The 15,124-nt window shown below is 38.8% G+C and overlaps 1 protein-coding gene across 4 annotated transcripts in view; it reads left to right on the forward strand.

Moving 5' to 3' along the window:
* The window catches only part of FBXO11 (F-box protein 11), a 101,815-nt gene that overhangs the window by 84,735 nt on the left and 1,956 nt on the right, over nt 1-15,124 (forward strand). For 3 of the 4 annotated variants that reach the window (XM_059659904.1, XM_059659905.1, XM_059659907.1), the window contains exons 12-21: nt 1,996-2,213; nt 5,282-5,367; nt 6,260-6,354; nt 7,386-7,508; nt 7,597-7,682; nt 8,828-8,904; nt 10,543-10,686; nt 13,034-13,144; nt 14,552-14,659; nt 14,969-15,077. In XM_059659904.1, coding sequence (XP_059515887.1) covers nt 1,996-2,213; nt 5,282-5,367; nt 6,260-6,354; nt 7,386-7,508; nt 7,597-7,682; nt 8,828-8,904; nt 10,543-10,686; nt 13,034-13,144; nt 14,552-14,659; nt 14,969-15,077 — 1,157 coding nt within the window. The remainder of the gene's footprint in view (nt 1-1,995; nt 2,214-5,281; nt 5,368-6,259; nt 6,355-7,385; nt 7,509-7,596; nt 7,683-8,827; nt 8,905-10,542; nt 10,687-13,033; nt 13,145-14,551; nt 14,660-14,968; nt 15,078-15,124) is intronic. The other variant, XM_059659906.1, reaches the window with a different exon arrangement.

Below are 15,124 nucleotides of genomic sequence, written 5' to 3' on the forward strand. Positions count from 1 at the left end.
TTCTCTGCGCTTCCTGGACCTGTAAGTCTATTTCTTTCACCAGGTGGGGGAAGTTTTCTGTCATTATTTCTTCAAATAGGTTTTCAATATCTTGCTCTCTCTCTCTTCTGGTACCCCTATAATTTAGATGTTGGTACACTTGACGTTGTCCCTGAGGCTCCTTGCACTATCTTCCTATTTTTGTATTCTTTTTTCCTTTTGCTTTTCCAGTTGGGTGTTTTTTGCTTCTTCATATTTCAAATCTTTGACTTGATTTCTTGGGATTCTCTAGTCTGCTGTTGGATCTCTGTATATTATTCTTTATTTCAGTCAGTGTATGCTTAATTTCTAATTGGTCCTTTTTCATATCCTTGAGGGTCTCATTATATTTCTCAGAGGTTTCTAGAAGATTCTTGAGTAACCTTATAACCGTGGTTTTGAACTCTATATCCAGTAGTTTGCTTTCCTCCATTTCTTTCATTTGTGACCTGTTTCTTTGTCTCCGCATTTTGGCTGCTTCCCTGTGTTGATAGAGTGGTTTTGTGTGCTAGGTGTCCTATAGAGCCCAGTGGCTCAGCCTCCCTAATTACCTGAGGTGGACACTCTTAGTGCACCCCTTTGTGGGCTGTGTGCACAGTCTTCTTGTAGTTAAGCCTTGATTGCTGTTGGTATCACTGGGAGGAATTGACCTCCAGGCCAATTGGCTGTGAGGACCAGTTGTGTCTGCAGTGGGAGAACTTCTGTGCTGGAGACACCTTTATGAGGCAGGACTTTGGCTCCCACTGAGTCTGCCCCCTGAGTGTGGGTCTTATGGATGTGAAGAGTTGTAATCTGGATGGTCACATTCTGACCACTGGGTAGACTGGCTCTTGGATCTCCAAGGAGGTGCAAAGTCAGCCACTGCCTGAGGCCACCCAGCAGGAGCTACAGAGAGCTCTGAAGATTCCTCCTGTTTGTTTGTGGTTTGGGGGTGCCCAGATGAGGCGCAGCTGTGAAGCTGCTGACAAGCCTTAGGCCTTCTTTTGGAAGCTCTGGGGTTTTCTGACCCAGCTACAGTTTGACAGGTTTTTAGGCAGAGAAAGGCCAGGCCATTAGTATGCAAAAGCCTCTCTGCACAGCTTGGGTGGGGTTGTAAATTGGGTGGGGCAGGGTCTCAGGGAATCACCAGGGCGTAGCAAACAGCAATGGCTGCCAGTCTGCTCTGCCTAGGTGAGGTCCTGGGAACTGTGTCCCGTGCCCCATGCAGGAACAATAAACTCTACAAGCACCTCTGTGAGAAAGCCCCCCTCACGTTCCGACCTGATGCCAGACAGTCCATTTCTCTCCGTATGAGTCTGGGTCCCCAAATTCTCACCTGGAACTGGAGTTCAGAGCAGTCCGGAGCTTTTATCTCCCTCCCATTGCAAAAGATAACAGCATTACCCGGCTGCCAGCCCCTTTTGCACACGCCTCTGTACCTCCACACTTCCACACTTCCACACCTCTGCACCTCCTACCAGACTCAATACGCTTTTCTCTTTCCTTCTAGTTGTAGAATTTCCACTCAGCCAGCCTTCCTGTGGTTCTGGATGATATTCGTTTTGTCTTTTAGTTGTAGTTTTAATGTGGTTGTGCATGGCAGCAAATTCAGGTGTTTATCTATGCCGCCATCTTGGTTGTCTCTAGGTCAGCTTTTTAGAAGTTGGTTTCTTGAGACATTTTTAAGGCTACAAGGTCTTAGGGTCTTTAATACTTATAAATCTTTTGTTGAAGGAAATGCATGCTTACCTATTTTTCCTTCCTGGCATTGAATATATTCAGACTAATTAGAGTATTTGTAGTTCTATTGTACTGAAATTAAAATGTTTCCTTCCATGTTTATCATTTGAAATTTAGTGAATATCTTTGTTTTATTCCTACTCTTGAACATCTCTGATACTTAATTTTGACATGAACATTTAAAAATGTGGAGTTTTTTTTAATTTTTCTTCTAGAAAACTAGCCTTACCTACAGGTTTAATTTCTGTATTTCTTCAGGGTTACTTTGAAAGTTGCAACATACACAGAAACAGGATAGCAGGCTTTGAAGTAAAAGCCTATGCTAACCCCACAGTGGTTCGATGTGAAATTCATCATGGGCAGACTGGAGGAATATATGTCCACGAAAAAGGAAGAGGACAGTTCATAGAGAATAAAATCTATGCAAACAACTTTGCGGGTGTATGGATTACCTCAAATAGTGACCCAACGATAAGGTATTTATATGTATTATGAATGGAAATTACTTTTTTACTTTGTTTTGTAAGGAAAGTCAAGAGCCCTAGCCGGTTTTGCTCAGTAGATAGAGCGTCAGCCTGCGGACTGAAGGGTCTCAGGTTTGATTCCGGCCAAGGGCACATACCTGGGTTGCAGGCTCAATCCCCAGTGTGGGGCATGCAGGAGGCAGCCGATCAATGATTCTCTCTCATCATTGATGTTTCTATCTCTGTCTCCTTCCCCCTTCCTCCCTGAAATCAATAAAAATATACTTTTTTAAAAAATCAAGATACTTAGCTTTAACTCTTAATGTTTTTTCTAGACACCTGACTACTATAAAATAACTTTTCCTAGTAAAAGTCTGTACATCTTTTTTTTTTTTTAATATATTTTATTGAGTTTTTACAGAGAGGAAAGGAGAGAGATAGAGAGTTAGAAACATCGATGAGAGAGAAACATCGACCAGCTGCCTCCTGCACACTCCCCACTGGGGACGTTCCTGCAACCAAGGTACATGCCCTTGACCGGAATCGAACCTGGGACCTTTCAGTCCGCAGGCCGACGCTCTATCCACTGAGCCAAACCGGTTTCGGCAAGTCTGTACATCTTAATGAGCATAGCTATTGCATTTATTTTTTGCGTGTGTCCTGTTCACTTTTTATTAATGATATAAGCCATGTAGGATACCATTTTCTGAACAGTTCTAAATGGTGTGATTTTAACTTTAAATTCATCGCAATGCATTGTAGATGAGTATAAAGGGCTGTGGCCTTCTATTAGAACCAGAATGACCTGTCTCTTTTTTTTTTTTTTTTTTAAGAAGAGTTTATTGATTTTTAGAGAAAGGGGGAGAGAGAGAGAAACATCGATGTGAAAGCTCAACATTAATCAACTGCCTTTTGCACACCCCCTACAGAGATTGAGCCAGCAACCTCCTTGTGCATAGGGCAACACCCAACCAACTGAGCTACAGCAGCCAGGGCATTTTTTGTTGTTGTTGTTGGTTGGTTGGTTTTTCTTAAGAGTCAGCCAATAGAATAACTCAGGAATCTAATTATCTCAAAGATTTTGATCAGAGAGACTAAGAATAATAAAAAAAAACTTAAACCTGACGTGCTTTTTTTTTCTTTTCTTTTCTTTTTTTTAATTGATTTCAGTGAGGGAGAGAGAGACAGAAACATCAATGACGAGAAAGCATCATTGATCGGCTGCCTCTTGCTTTGGATCCAGCCCACAACCTGGGCATATGTCCTGATCGGGAATCAAACTGTGAAACTCCTGTTTCATAGGTTGACACTCAACCACTGAGCCACGCCAGCCAGGCCTGTCGCTTTTTTTTAATAGTTTCTGCCACTCCCTCTGGCCACAGTAAGGAAACAAATAGATCCAGTCTTATTTATTTACTTACTTACTTATGTTAATCCTCATCCGAAGATATTTTTTCCATTGATTTTTACAGAGTGGAAGGGAGAGTGGAGAGAGAGAGAAACATCAAATGGTTGCCTCCTGCACATGCCCTGACTGGGGCCAGGGATGTAGCCTGCAACCAAAGTAAGTGCTCTTGACCACCAGAATTGAACCTGGGACCCTTCAGTCCATGGGCCAACACTCCAACCACTGAGCCAAACCAACTAGGGCAATAGATCCAGTCTTAATGGCATTGGGTTAAGACTGTTGTACAGAGCTATTATAATTTAACTAGAGGCCCGGTGCTCAAAAATTTGTGCACTCGGGGCATCCCTCAGCCCGACCTGTGCCCTCTCACAGTCTGGGACCCCTCGGGGGATGACTACCTGCTGGCTTAGGCCTGCTCCCTGGGGGATTGAGCCTAAGCTGGCAGTCAGACATCCCTCTGGCAGCCCAGGAGCCTTCGGGGGATATCCACTTGCCAGCAGGGAGCAGGCCTAAACTGCAGTCAGACATCCTTAGCGCTGCTGAGGAGGCGGGAGAGGCTCCCATCACCACCGCTGTATTGGCAGCCGTCAGCCTGACTTGTGGCTGAGCAGAGCTCCCCCTGTGGGAGCGCACTGACCACCAGGGGGCAGCTCCTGCATTGAGCATCTGCCCCCTGGTGGTCAGTGTGTGTCATAGTGACCAGTCATTCCCAGTCTTTCTGCTGTTAAGGTCAGTTTGCATATTACCCTTTTATTATATAGGAGTGCCTAGCCAGCCTGGGTGAGGGGCTGATGGCTATTTGCAGGCTGGCCATGGCCCCTTCAGTGTGGAGGTCCCCACTGGGGTGCCTGGCCATCCTGGGTGAGGGGCTGAGAGCAGTTTTCAGGCTGGCTTAGCCCCCCAGCAGGGACCCTCACCCCATGAGGGTGTGGCCATCCTGGGTCAGGGGCTGATGGCTGTTTGCAGGCTGGCCACGGCCCCCAGCCACCTAAGTTCCCAGTGGAGGCTGGCTGGAAGCAGGTATCTGGGATTTATTTGTCTTCTATAATTGAAACTTTGTTTCCATGAGCGGAGGCCACAGCCGGCTCAGGGCAGATGGGAAGCTTGACTTCCTCCATCACCCGGGCAACCAAGCCGCCTGCTTGCTCCAGCTCTGTGGCTGCCGGCCGCCATCTTGGTTGGGTTAATTTGCATATAGTCGCTCTGATTGGCTGGTGGGCATGGCTTGGGGCATAGTGAAGATACGGTCAATTAGCATCTTTCTCTCTTATTAGTGTAAAGACCATGATATATTTTTGTCAAATTTTTTTTCCCACTGGTTTTCATTGAAAGTAGAATATGGCGTTTTCTTCTTGTTAGTATTCAACAAATACATCTAGAGCAGTTTTATGAAAGTTATTTTGAATGAGTTAGCTGTTTTAAGGGGAATTTTTAAGAATGCTATTTTTTCTCAGATGTTAGATGACTTTTCCAAAGCTTTAGGTCTTAGAACTAGAAGGGAATTTAGAAATCATCTAGTCTGAGTACTTCATTTGATGGATTAGGAAACAGGATCGTAGAAGTTAAATAGTTTTCCAAGGCCACATGACCATGAGTGACCTTACAATTAATTGTATAAAATAAGTAAGCTTGCTGAGTAGATTCTTATTTTTACTATTTCATGTAATTATAGGGGGAATTCTATATTTAATGGAAATCAAGGGGGAGTTTACATCTTTGGTGATGGACGAGGCCTTATTGAAGGAAATGACATTTATGGTAAGCATGTGGCTTTGTTCTATAAAATTTAAGAGTTTAACTTCTCTTCCTCACATTAGCAAAATGGAACAGTTTGACGCTATCCAAGTAGAACTGATCCAATTTTTTAAATTCTCATTAAAGATTTTCTGTGATATTTATTCACCTACAAACATTTACTAAATACCTACTATGTACCTAGCACTATGCCAGATACCAGGGATCAAAATATAAATAAGGTAGATAAATAGATTCAAGGAGTATCTACAGTTTCCTTAAATTATTCCATTGTTTAATAATTAATAAATTATTGCTATGGTAGTTTGGTACTTTGGTACTGCTAGGAAGGGAAAATACTTAATCCTCATTAAAACTTCAGCAAACTACTGGATGTCTATGTGCTAGACACTGATATGTTCCTGGATTTTCTCCTTTGCTAACACCTGATAATACTTACATAAAGTTTACTCAGTGTCAGGCACTGTTCTGAGCACCTTATCTAAATTAAGTCATCTAATATTCACATCAACCCTGTGAAGTAAATACTATTAAATATCTCCATTTAGTGATCAAGAAACAAAGGTACAGAGATGTTCAATGACTTATTCAAAATCACACAGGAAGTAGATAGAATTCCTGGGATTTAAAACTATGCAGCCTAACCAGTTGTCTCTACCCTTAACCACTATACTTACAATGCCTACAATCCTTGGCATTTTTTTTACACTTAGATCCTTCATTTTTGTCTTGTATTACTCATGGGCCATAAGTATCTTTCTGAATATTACATATTTCACAGAGTTGTGCTTTTACTAAAATTCTAGTAAGAATGTTAGCTACTACAGAATGTAAAACTTTTACTATGTTTCGCTAGGCTCCATATGTTGATATTATAACCTTTACTTTTAAATAGGAAATGCATTAGCAGGAATTCAGATTAGGACAAACAGTTGTCCAATTGTTCGACATAACAAAATTCATGATGGCCAGCATGGTGGGATTTATGTGGTAAGTTAATGAATACAGTTCTAGAATTTCATACATCAAAACCAGAGTAGGGGCGATGGGGCAGAATTATGTTTAGCTTGAGGTAGTCCAGCTTTTAGAGTATGAATCTGTAACTGTCTTTAATATTTAGACAATGAATAAAACACTTTTCTCCCTGCCAGTATATATAAAAGACTTTTAATTTTATAGTGTGTGTAGTGTTCTATAAAATTTAATCAACTGACTAAATTTAGGCATAGGAAATATATCTTTCTATTAAAGATTTTTATTATAATTGGCAATACGAAGTAACAACTGATTGTCAGTCTTGAGTTATATTTGTTGCACTGGAATTTTGTCACTGTGACTACTGTATCAATCTCTGAAATTTTCCAAAAGTAGTAACACTGAAAATACTAATATCAGTAAACTTAAATATTTTTATCTTCTGAAAAGGCCAATTTTCTTTTGAATTTATGTTGTAAAATAATCGAACATCTCCCAAAATTTTAAAACCTGTGTATGTCCTTTGTCACCATGGTATCTGAAACTGTTACAACAGATTCAAGTAAGAAAATAATAGGATCCTAATTTCTGAAAGATCTTTGTGAACGTTTTTTGTGACTCTAATTTTTATTTACAGTTCTAGAAATATTCATGTCTCTAATGTGCTAAAAATAAAAATTTTAGCAACCCTGAAACCTTATCATTTTGAAGTGACTTTACCAGTGTTAATGTGAAATAACTGTTAACTTACTAAATGAGAGATCTTCAATTTGCTGTATATTTTAGGATGAAATAAATGATTTTGCTAAAAAAAATTGCATGCTACTACTTTTACTATAATAGATTTAAGAGTATATAACCACATAAAGGACAGTATAAACATTTTAGAAGCCTAACTTAGAGGCTACATAAAAATGTTATCATTGCCTCCTTACCTAGAGAACAAAATTTTTTTAAAATTTTGTTAAAACTGTCTTTAAAGAGGGGAACACACTATATTATCCTGATACAAAATGGATATTCTAATGAATGTATCTTTTATTTAGCATGAGAAAGGACAAGGTGTAATAGAAGAGAATGAAGTTTATAGTAATACTCTGGCTGGAGTCTGGGTGACAACTGGCAGCACTCCAGTACTGAGAAGAAACAGGATACACAGTGGCAAGCAGGTAAGATGGCCTTGGATTCCTGTATGAGAAATCATGGTTTTATTCAACACTTTTGTCATATGAAAAAAAATTTTTTTTTTAATTTTAGGTTGGTGTTTATTTTTATGACAATGGACATGGAGTGCTAGAAGACAATGATATCTATAATCATATGTATTCAGGGGTTCAGATAAGGTAAATGTTTTTCACATTTGGCTTTTTTGGGGGGAGGGAATGAGGAATATGTGGAGTCCGTAAAAGAAATTTTCTTGTTATTCAGTGCTCAGTCTTTATTCCTTTGTGTGTCTGTAATTCACACTCTGTCGTACTCTTGGCTTAAATTGTCAGATTGTAACTTTTCTTGGACTAGTTGAGGACAGCATTCAGTGTACTCCATCATACTTGGATAGTATGGAAGGCTATATATAATACTGGTGAACTATGTCTGACATGTTGTAGGTACTCGTAAATGGAAGCTTTTGTTTTTATGCTATTTGTGCAAAATTAATAGTCTTTTACACCCCTCTTCCCTATATTTTAACAGTTTTTGGAACTATAGTAGTCCTAATCATATAATTCAGCCCTTCATTTTACATAAGGGGAGTACATAATAATAATATTTATTCTTACCCCCTCCATTTAGTTTACATGTTAAGAAACTCTATAGTAATAACATAAAGTATAGTTAAATGTGTTCTGTGGGAAATAGAATTAAGCTAGCCCTAACTAGTTTGGCTCAGTGGATTGAGCATCGGCCTGCGGACTGAAGGGTCCCGGGTTTGATTCCGGTCAAGGGTTTATACCTTGGTTGCAGGCACATTTCCACTAGGGGACGTGCAGGAAGCAGCTGATCGATGTTTCTCTCTCATCGATGTTTCTAGCTCTCTATCCTTCTCCCTTCCTCTCTGTAAAAAATCAATAAAATATATTTTTTTAAAAAAAGAAAAAGGAAAAAAAGAAGCTAAATTAAACAAATTTCTTTATTGACAGGCTTTCAGAGCATTTTGAAGGACTCCATTGTATAGTTAATTCTTTTCTTTTAATATATTTTTATTTATTTCAGAGAGGAAGGGAGAGAGAGATAGAAACGTCAGTGATGATAAAGAAACATTGATTGGCTGCCTCCTGCACACCCCACACTGGGGCTATAGCCTGCAACCCAGGTATGTGCCCTGACCAGAAATCGAACCATGGCCACCTGGTCCATAGGTTGACGTTCAAGCATTGACCCACACCAGCCAGGCTATAGTTAATTCTATGATTAATGTGTACTTTTTCACTGTTACCTCATGGGATATAGGAACAGAAGCAATTAAAATGGCATTGTTTTCTATTCATAGGACTGGAAGCAACCCCAAAATTAGGCGCAACAAAATCTGGGGAGGACAGAATGGTGGAATTCTAGTTTATAATTCCGGTATGTATAATCCTTCATCTGTCTCGCAGTGCTAATAGTCTTTAAGAATATACTTTCTAGACACAGCTGACTCTCACAGCCAGTTGGCCTGGAGGTCAAATCCCCCCAGTATTAACTACAACAATCAAGGCTTAACTACAACAAGACTGCGCACAAAGACCACTAGAGGGTGCACCAAGAAAGCATAAAAAAAAATGCGGAGACAAAGAAACAGGACAAAATTGTCAATGGAAGATATAGAGTTCAGAACCACACTTTTAAGGTCTCTCAAGAACTGTCTAGAAGCTGCTGATAAATTTAATGAGATCCACAAGAAATCTAATGAGAACCTCAATGTTATGATAAAGAACCAACTAGAAATTAAGCATACACTAACTGAAATAATGAATACTATACAGACTCCCAACAGCAGACCAAAGGATTGCAAGAATCAAGTCAAAGATTTGAAATGCGAAGAAGCAAAAAACACCCAACTGGAAAAGCAAAATGAAAAAAGAATCCGAAAATACGAAGATAGTGTAAGGAGCCTCTGGGACAGCTTCAAGCGCACCAACATCAGAATTATAGGGGTGCCAGAAGATGAGAGAGAGCAAGATATTGAAAACCTATTTGAAGAAATAATGACAGAAAACTTCCTCCACCTGGTGAAAGAAATAGACTTACAGGTCCAGGAAGCGCAGAGAACCCAAACAAAAGGAATCCAAAGAGGACCACACCAAGACACATCATAATTAAAATGTCAAGAGCAAAAGACAGAGAGAGAATCCTAAAAGCAGCAAGAGAAAGAAACTCAGTTACCTACAAGGGAATACCCATATGACTGTCAGCTGATTTCTCAACAGAAACTTTGCAGGCCAGAAGGGAATGGCAAGAAATATTCAAAGTGATGAATACCAAGAACCTACAACCAAGTTTACTTTATCCAGCAAAGCTATCATTCAGAACGGAAGGTCAGATAAAGAGCTTCACAGATAAGGAAAAGCTAAAGGAGTTCATCACCACCAAACCAGTATTATATGAAATGCTGAAAGGTATCCTTTAAGAAGAGGAAGAAGAAGAGAAAGGTAAAGATACAAATTATGAACAACAAACATGCATCTATCAACAAGTGAATCTAAGAATCAAGTGAACAGCCGAAACCGGTTTGGCTCAGTGGATAGAGCGTCGGCCTGCGGACTGAAAGGTCCCAGGTTCGATTCTGGTCAAGGGCATGTACCTGGGTTGCGGGCATATCCCCAGTGGGAGATGTGCAGGAGGCAGCTGATCAATGTTTCTGACTCTCTATCTCTCTCCCTTCCTCTCTGTAAAAAATCAATAAAATATATTTAAAAAAAAAAAAAGAATCAAGTGAACAAATAATCTGGTGATCATAATAGAATCAGGGACATAGAAAGGGAATGGACTATTCTTGGGGGGGAAAGGGGTGTGGGAGATTCGGGAAGAGACTGGACAAAAATCGTGCACCTATGGATGAGGACAGTGGGTGGGGAGTGAGGGCGGAGGGTGGGGCGGGAACTGGGAGGAGGGGAGTTATGGGGGGAAAAAAGAGGAACAAATGTAATAATCTGAACAATAAAGATTAAAAAAAAAAAAGAATATACTTTCTAAATAACATAACCTAAATTTTTGCATTTATAGGTCTAGGCTGTATAGAAGACAATGAAATATTTGACAATGCAATGGCTGGAGTCTGGATTAAGACAGATAGTAACCCTACACTAAGAAGAAATAAAATCCATGATGGAAGAGATGGTGGCATCTGTATATTTAATGGGGGTCGAGGTATTGTTGTTAATTTTGCATTAGTAAAAACTCCAATTTTCAATTCTTCTTCTTCTATATCTTTAACAATCAATGGCATTGCCAGTTAACACGAATCTCAATTTTTTTTTTCTTATCAAGTCTTGAGATGGTTTAGGCACTAGAGTTAAAGGAAACAAATGTTTACAGTATTTTTCTTTTCTTTCTGTACCACCATGAGTGTGCCAGTTTGTTAGTAAGGCTTTCTTAGGGTAGCAGAATTTGTTCACAGCCTCTCTGGACTTTTTATTATTCAGAAGAGTGATATAATAAACTTCAAAGTCAAGTTATAGAACTAGGTGTGAGAACTTAATTGGTCTGTAAATATATGAAATGTCTGTAATAAGTATTGCTTTGTATCTATTTTACAACGATGTTTGTTGGATAATGGAATTAATGAAGCTATGGTGTGCTGGGTTTGGTATCCATAAAGGCCAATTCACTTTGTATTGAGGCAAAAGTTCCACAGTCCCTGCCCTTTGAAAATTCATGTTCATAAAGACTGGGAAAGAATGTCTAATGCAAATTTATCGCCATACCTGAAATATCAGTGACCCAACATTGTGTGCTCACCTTATGTGGAAAGATAGCTAGTTATTACTATGACATACCAAGATTTAATCAACAAAATTTACTACTGCAACCAAGCAAGGGTGATTTTCTTAAAGACATAGACTCTCCAGGAGTTTACAGTCTAGTAATTCAATAAAGTAACATATCTCTGATAGGAGTCTTTAAAAGATATAATGAGGAAACAACACAGAATGGTGGTTTTATTTGCAAGGTGCTGAGAAAAGATTTATGGAGTAAAATCGTTCTTGAAATGTCTCTTGAAAATTGAGTATTCACAGGAAAATGGAGGTGGGAGGGCGTGTGGGAAGCAGGCCATTCCAGGTATAGAAAATATTCTTTCACTCTTTCATTTGTTATTCCTAATTGAACACCTCTGTACCAACCACTGTGATACAGATGCTAAAGATATAATGGTGAATAAAACAGTACTACATCCAGAAAGTTTACAGTCTAATGGAGTAGCACATTGTAAACAAACGTCTAAATGAAACTGAAAGTGGTCTCTTTAGTAAGACAAGAGGTACTGGAAGTTAAGGCTGGAGAGAGGGGGCAGGACCCAAGTCATAAAAGGCTTTTTTATATGCAGTATGGAGTTTGGACAAGATCTTAGCAATGCAGTAACAATTGAGGTTAGTGGACATGTGTAAGAATAGAGACAGGAACTTGGAACACTCTTTTCAGGGGAAAGGGAATTTAGGGGTCAATACCAGGTGGGTCAGATATCTATAAAAATAAGACCATGTTTCATATCTTTAGGGAGCAGAGAAACATTAGTTCACAACTAACTATAGTTCATTGTACATAAGTAGGTTTTATAGGAGCAATACTAGCTAATACTTACTTAGTGCAATGTACTTTTATATATATTAATTTAATCCTTATAACAATTGTATGTGGTAGGTGATATTGTGCCCATTTTAAATATAAGTAAACTGAGACCATGAGAAGGAAGTTATTTGCCCACTCAGAGCTAGTTAAGTAGTGGAGTCAATATTTGAAGACCTGAAGTCTGATTCCTGGCTGACTCTTAGTAATTGTTAAACTGTCAAGAGAATTAATAATAAATTTGATTAAAGGAAACTGAAAATTTCCCAGAGGAAGTGACATTAGCAAGAATAGAGTACAGGACATTCCAGAAGAGGAAATAATATAAACCAAAGGTATTAAGGGTTAAAATATTCAGAGCATAGGTAAATGAGACAAGTAGTTTGGGGGGCGGGGGAATATTTTCAAAAGCATTTAATGGCAAGTTAACTTAATACTTTATTATGAACGTTTTTTTAAGCAGAGAAGGGACATGATAAGAGGTGTAGGAACCTGGGACAGCTGAGACTGGAGTAAAGGAAATTGATCAAAGAATCATAGTAATAATGGCCAGAAATAATCAGAACTTGAACTGAAACTTTTGAGGGTACAAAAGTTCTAAAAATATTTCAAAGGAATTAATTATAATTCAGCAGTGTTCAGTGAAAATCATCTATGTGCCAGGGGATGCAGTGGTGAGTAAACTAGACATGGTCCCTGCAACCATGGAATTTGAAGTTTATTAGTTAGAATGTTTACCTGCAATTTTTGGCTAAACCTTACCTTAAATGCTGAATTACTAATGAACTTTCTTTTTGGCTGAAAAATCCTGTGAATTTTACAATGCAGTTAAATAAGAAACTTAAAAAAAAAAAACCCTAAATGCCACCAAAAAGGCTAGTAAAATTTATTATATGCATTAGCTTTAATCTGAGAAAATATTTTATTATAGGTCTCCTTGAAGAAAATGATATTTTCAGGAATGCTCAAGCAGGTGTTCTCATCAGCACTAATAGTCATCCAGTCTTACGGAAAAACAGAATATTTGATGGATTTGCTGCAGGTTTGTATTTTCTTCTGTTACCTGTAGCGTTTTTTTTCTATAAATTAAAAATGGTTGGTTTTTAGTATATTATCTTTTGCTTAATAACTAAAGGTGTGCCAAGTGTGCTGCCAACGTGGCAGAATGCCTATCTGTTAACAATGAGAGTACCTAATCCAAGTTCTGGATTCTTCCATAAACCTGTAAGAAATACTGCTCTTTGCTGTTCAGTAATTATGAAACATTAATTGGGATAAAATAAATGCAGGCTTTGTACTACTATTAAGAATACAGAAAAATTCTAGCCCTCTGGCCTCACAAACACATTTTTTTTACATCTTGGTAAAAGTCTAATATGTTAACACATTTCGTACCGCTCAGTTTTCTCGTGTTTTGCGTGCCATCTGTTAAGGCCCGCTCAAGAGTGTTCTCGTTTTTCACGCCCATGGAAAAAAGAGCGAATCTAGATACTTATGTAAATTTTGTTTGGTCCCTCTTCATAGAGGAAAATGTTTTACGCAGTACCATACGTTAAGAAAGTACTAGGAACTTTGTTTTTGTAAATAAAAACGTTGTAATTATTGAAAAACAACACCTAAAATGCATTATGATTTAAATAACGTGCAGTTTGCCCAAAAACGTGCGGTCCCTGGCATATATCTTAAGAGATTTCTATGCGGTACGCAATGTGTTTAAGTGTCCAGTTGTCCATTCAACCAGAGTAACATGCTAATGATATGCTAAGGCCATTCAACTGCTTGCTATGATGTGCACTGATCACCAGGGGGCAGACAGTTGACTGGTTGACCAGTTGCTATGACTTGCACTGACCATCAGGGAGCAGATGTTCCAACTTACTGGTAGGTTAGCTTGCTGCTTGGGTCCAGCAGATCGGGACTGAGCAAGATGGGCTGGACATGCCCTGGAGCTCTCCTGTGGTCCCTCCCTGGCTGGCCAACCTCCCACATCCCTCCCAGGCCCCAATCGTGCACCAGTGGGGTCACTCGGCCTGGCCTGTGCCCTCTCACAATCCAGGACCCCTTGGGGGATGTCCAAGAGCCGGTTTCAGCCTGATCCCACAGGCCAGGCCAAAGGACCCCACTAGTACATGAATTCATGCACTGGGCCTTTAGTTCATATATATTTCAACTTTTTGCTAGTGCAGACACTTTTAATACTTCAAATAACCATCTAGTGCCTTTTCAGCATATAAACCAGCTGCTAATCATATTTCTAGGTACTGTTCTCTTGATTTGCAAAGAAATTTTAAAATATTAAAAGTAATAAGTCGTTAATGCCATTATTAACAGTGGAAAATGTTACTGTCGGTGATTCAAATAAACATTTGCACTTTATTCCCATTAAGAGTTCAGTTTCTTTTAAGAAACTAGATAAAGTAATACATCTGCTGTTTAAATTTTACTTCAGGTATTGAAATTACAAATCATGCAACTGCAACATTAGAAGGCAATCAGATTTTTAACAACCGGTTTGGAGGCTTATTTTTAGCATCTGGTGTTAATGTGACAATGAAAGGTATGTTGGAGTCTACATTCTGCTTATAAATACATGAACTATGCCATGAAGACAGTATTCAAAAGCCACTGTTCTTTGATAACTTAATTCCTTCTGTCACTCTACAAAGTTACGACAGCTCAAGAACTATTTTCAAAGAAAAGTTTTGACTTATTCTAGTTGGAGTATCTTATACAAGGGAAGTCTTACTTTGCTTAGCTTATTTACTTCATTAACCTCTTTTGACTTATTAGAATAATCCTGTAATCTATATTTTTATCTTAAATCTTTGTCCTCTAGAATTTTACTTGTTTTTTTCTTTTATTACAGATAACAAAATAATGAACAATCAAGATGCCATAGAAAAGGCTGTTAGTAGAGGCCAATGTTTATATAAAATATCAAGTTATACCAGCTATCCCATGCATGACTTCTACAGGTATATTTCTAAATTATTTGTTAGTCCAGAAAAGATGGTGATTCCCC

The sequence above is a fragment of the Myotis daubentonii genome, chromosome 12 (genome assembly GCF_963259705.1).
Source record: "Myotis daubentonii chromosome 12, mMyoDau2.1, whole genome shotgun sequence".
Taxonomy (NCBI): domain Eukaryota; kingdom Metazoa; phylum Chordata; class Mammalia; order Chiroptera; family Vespertilionidae; genus Myotis; species Myotis daubentonii.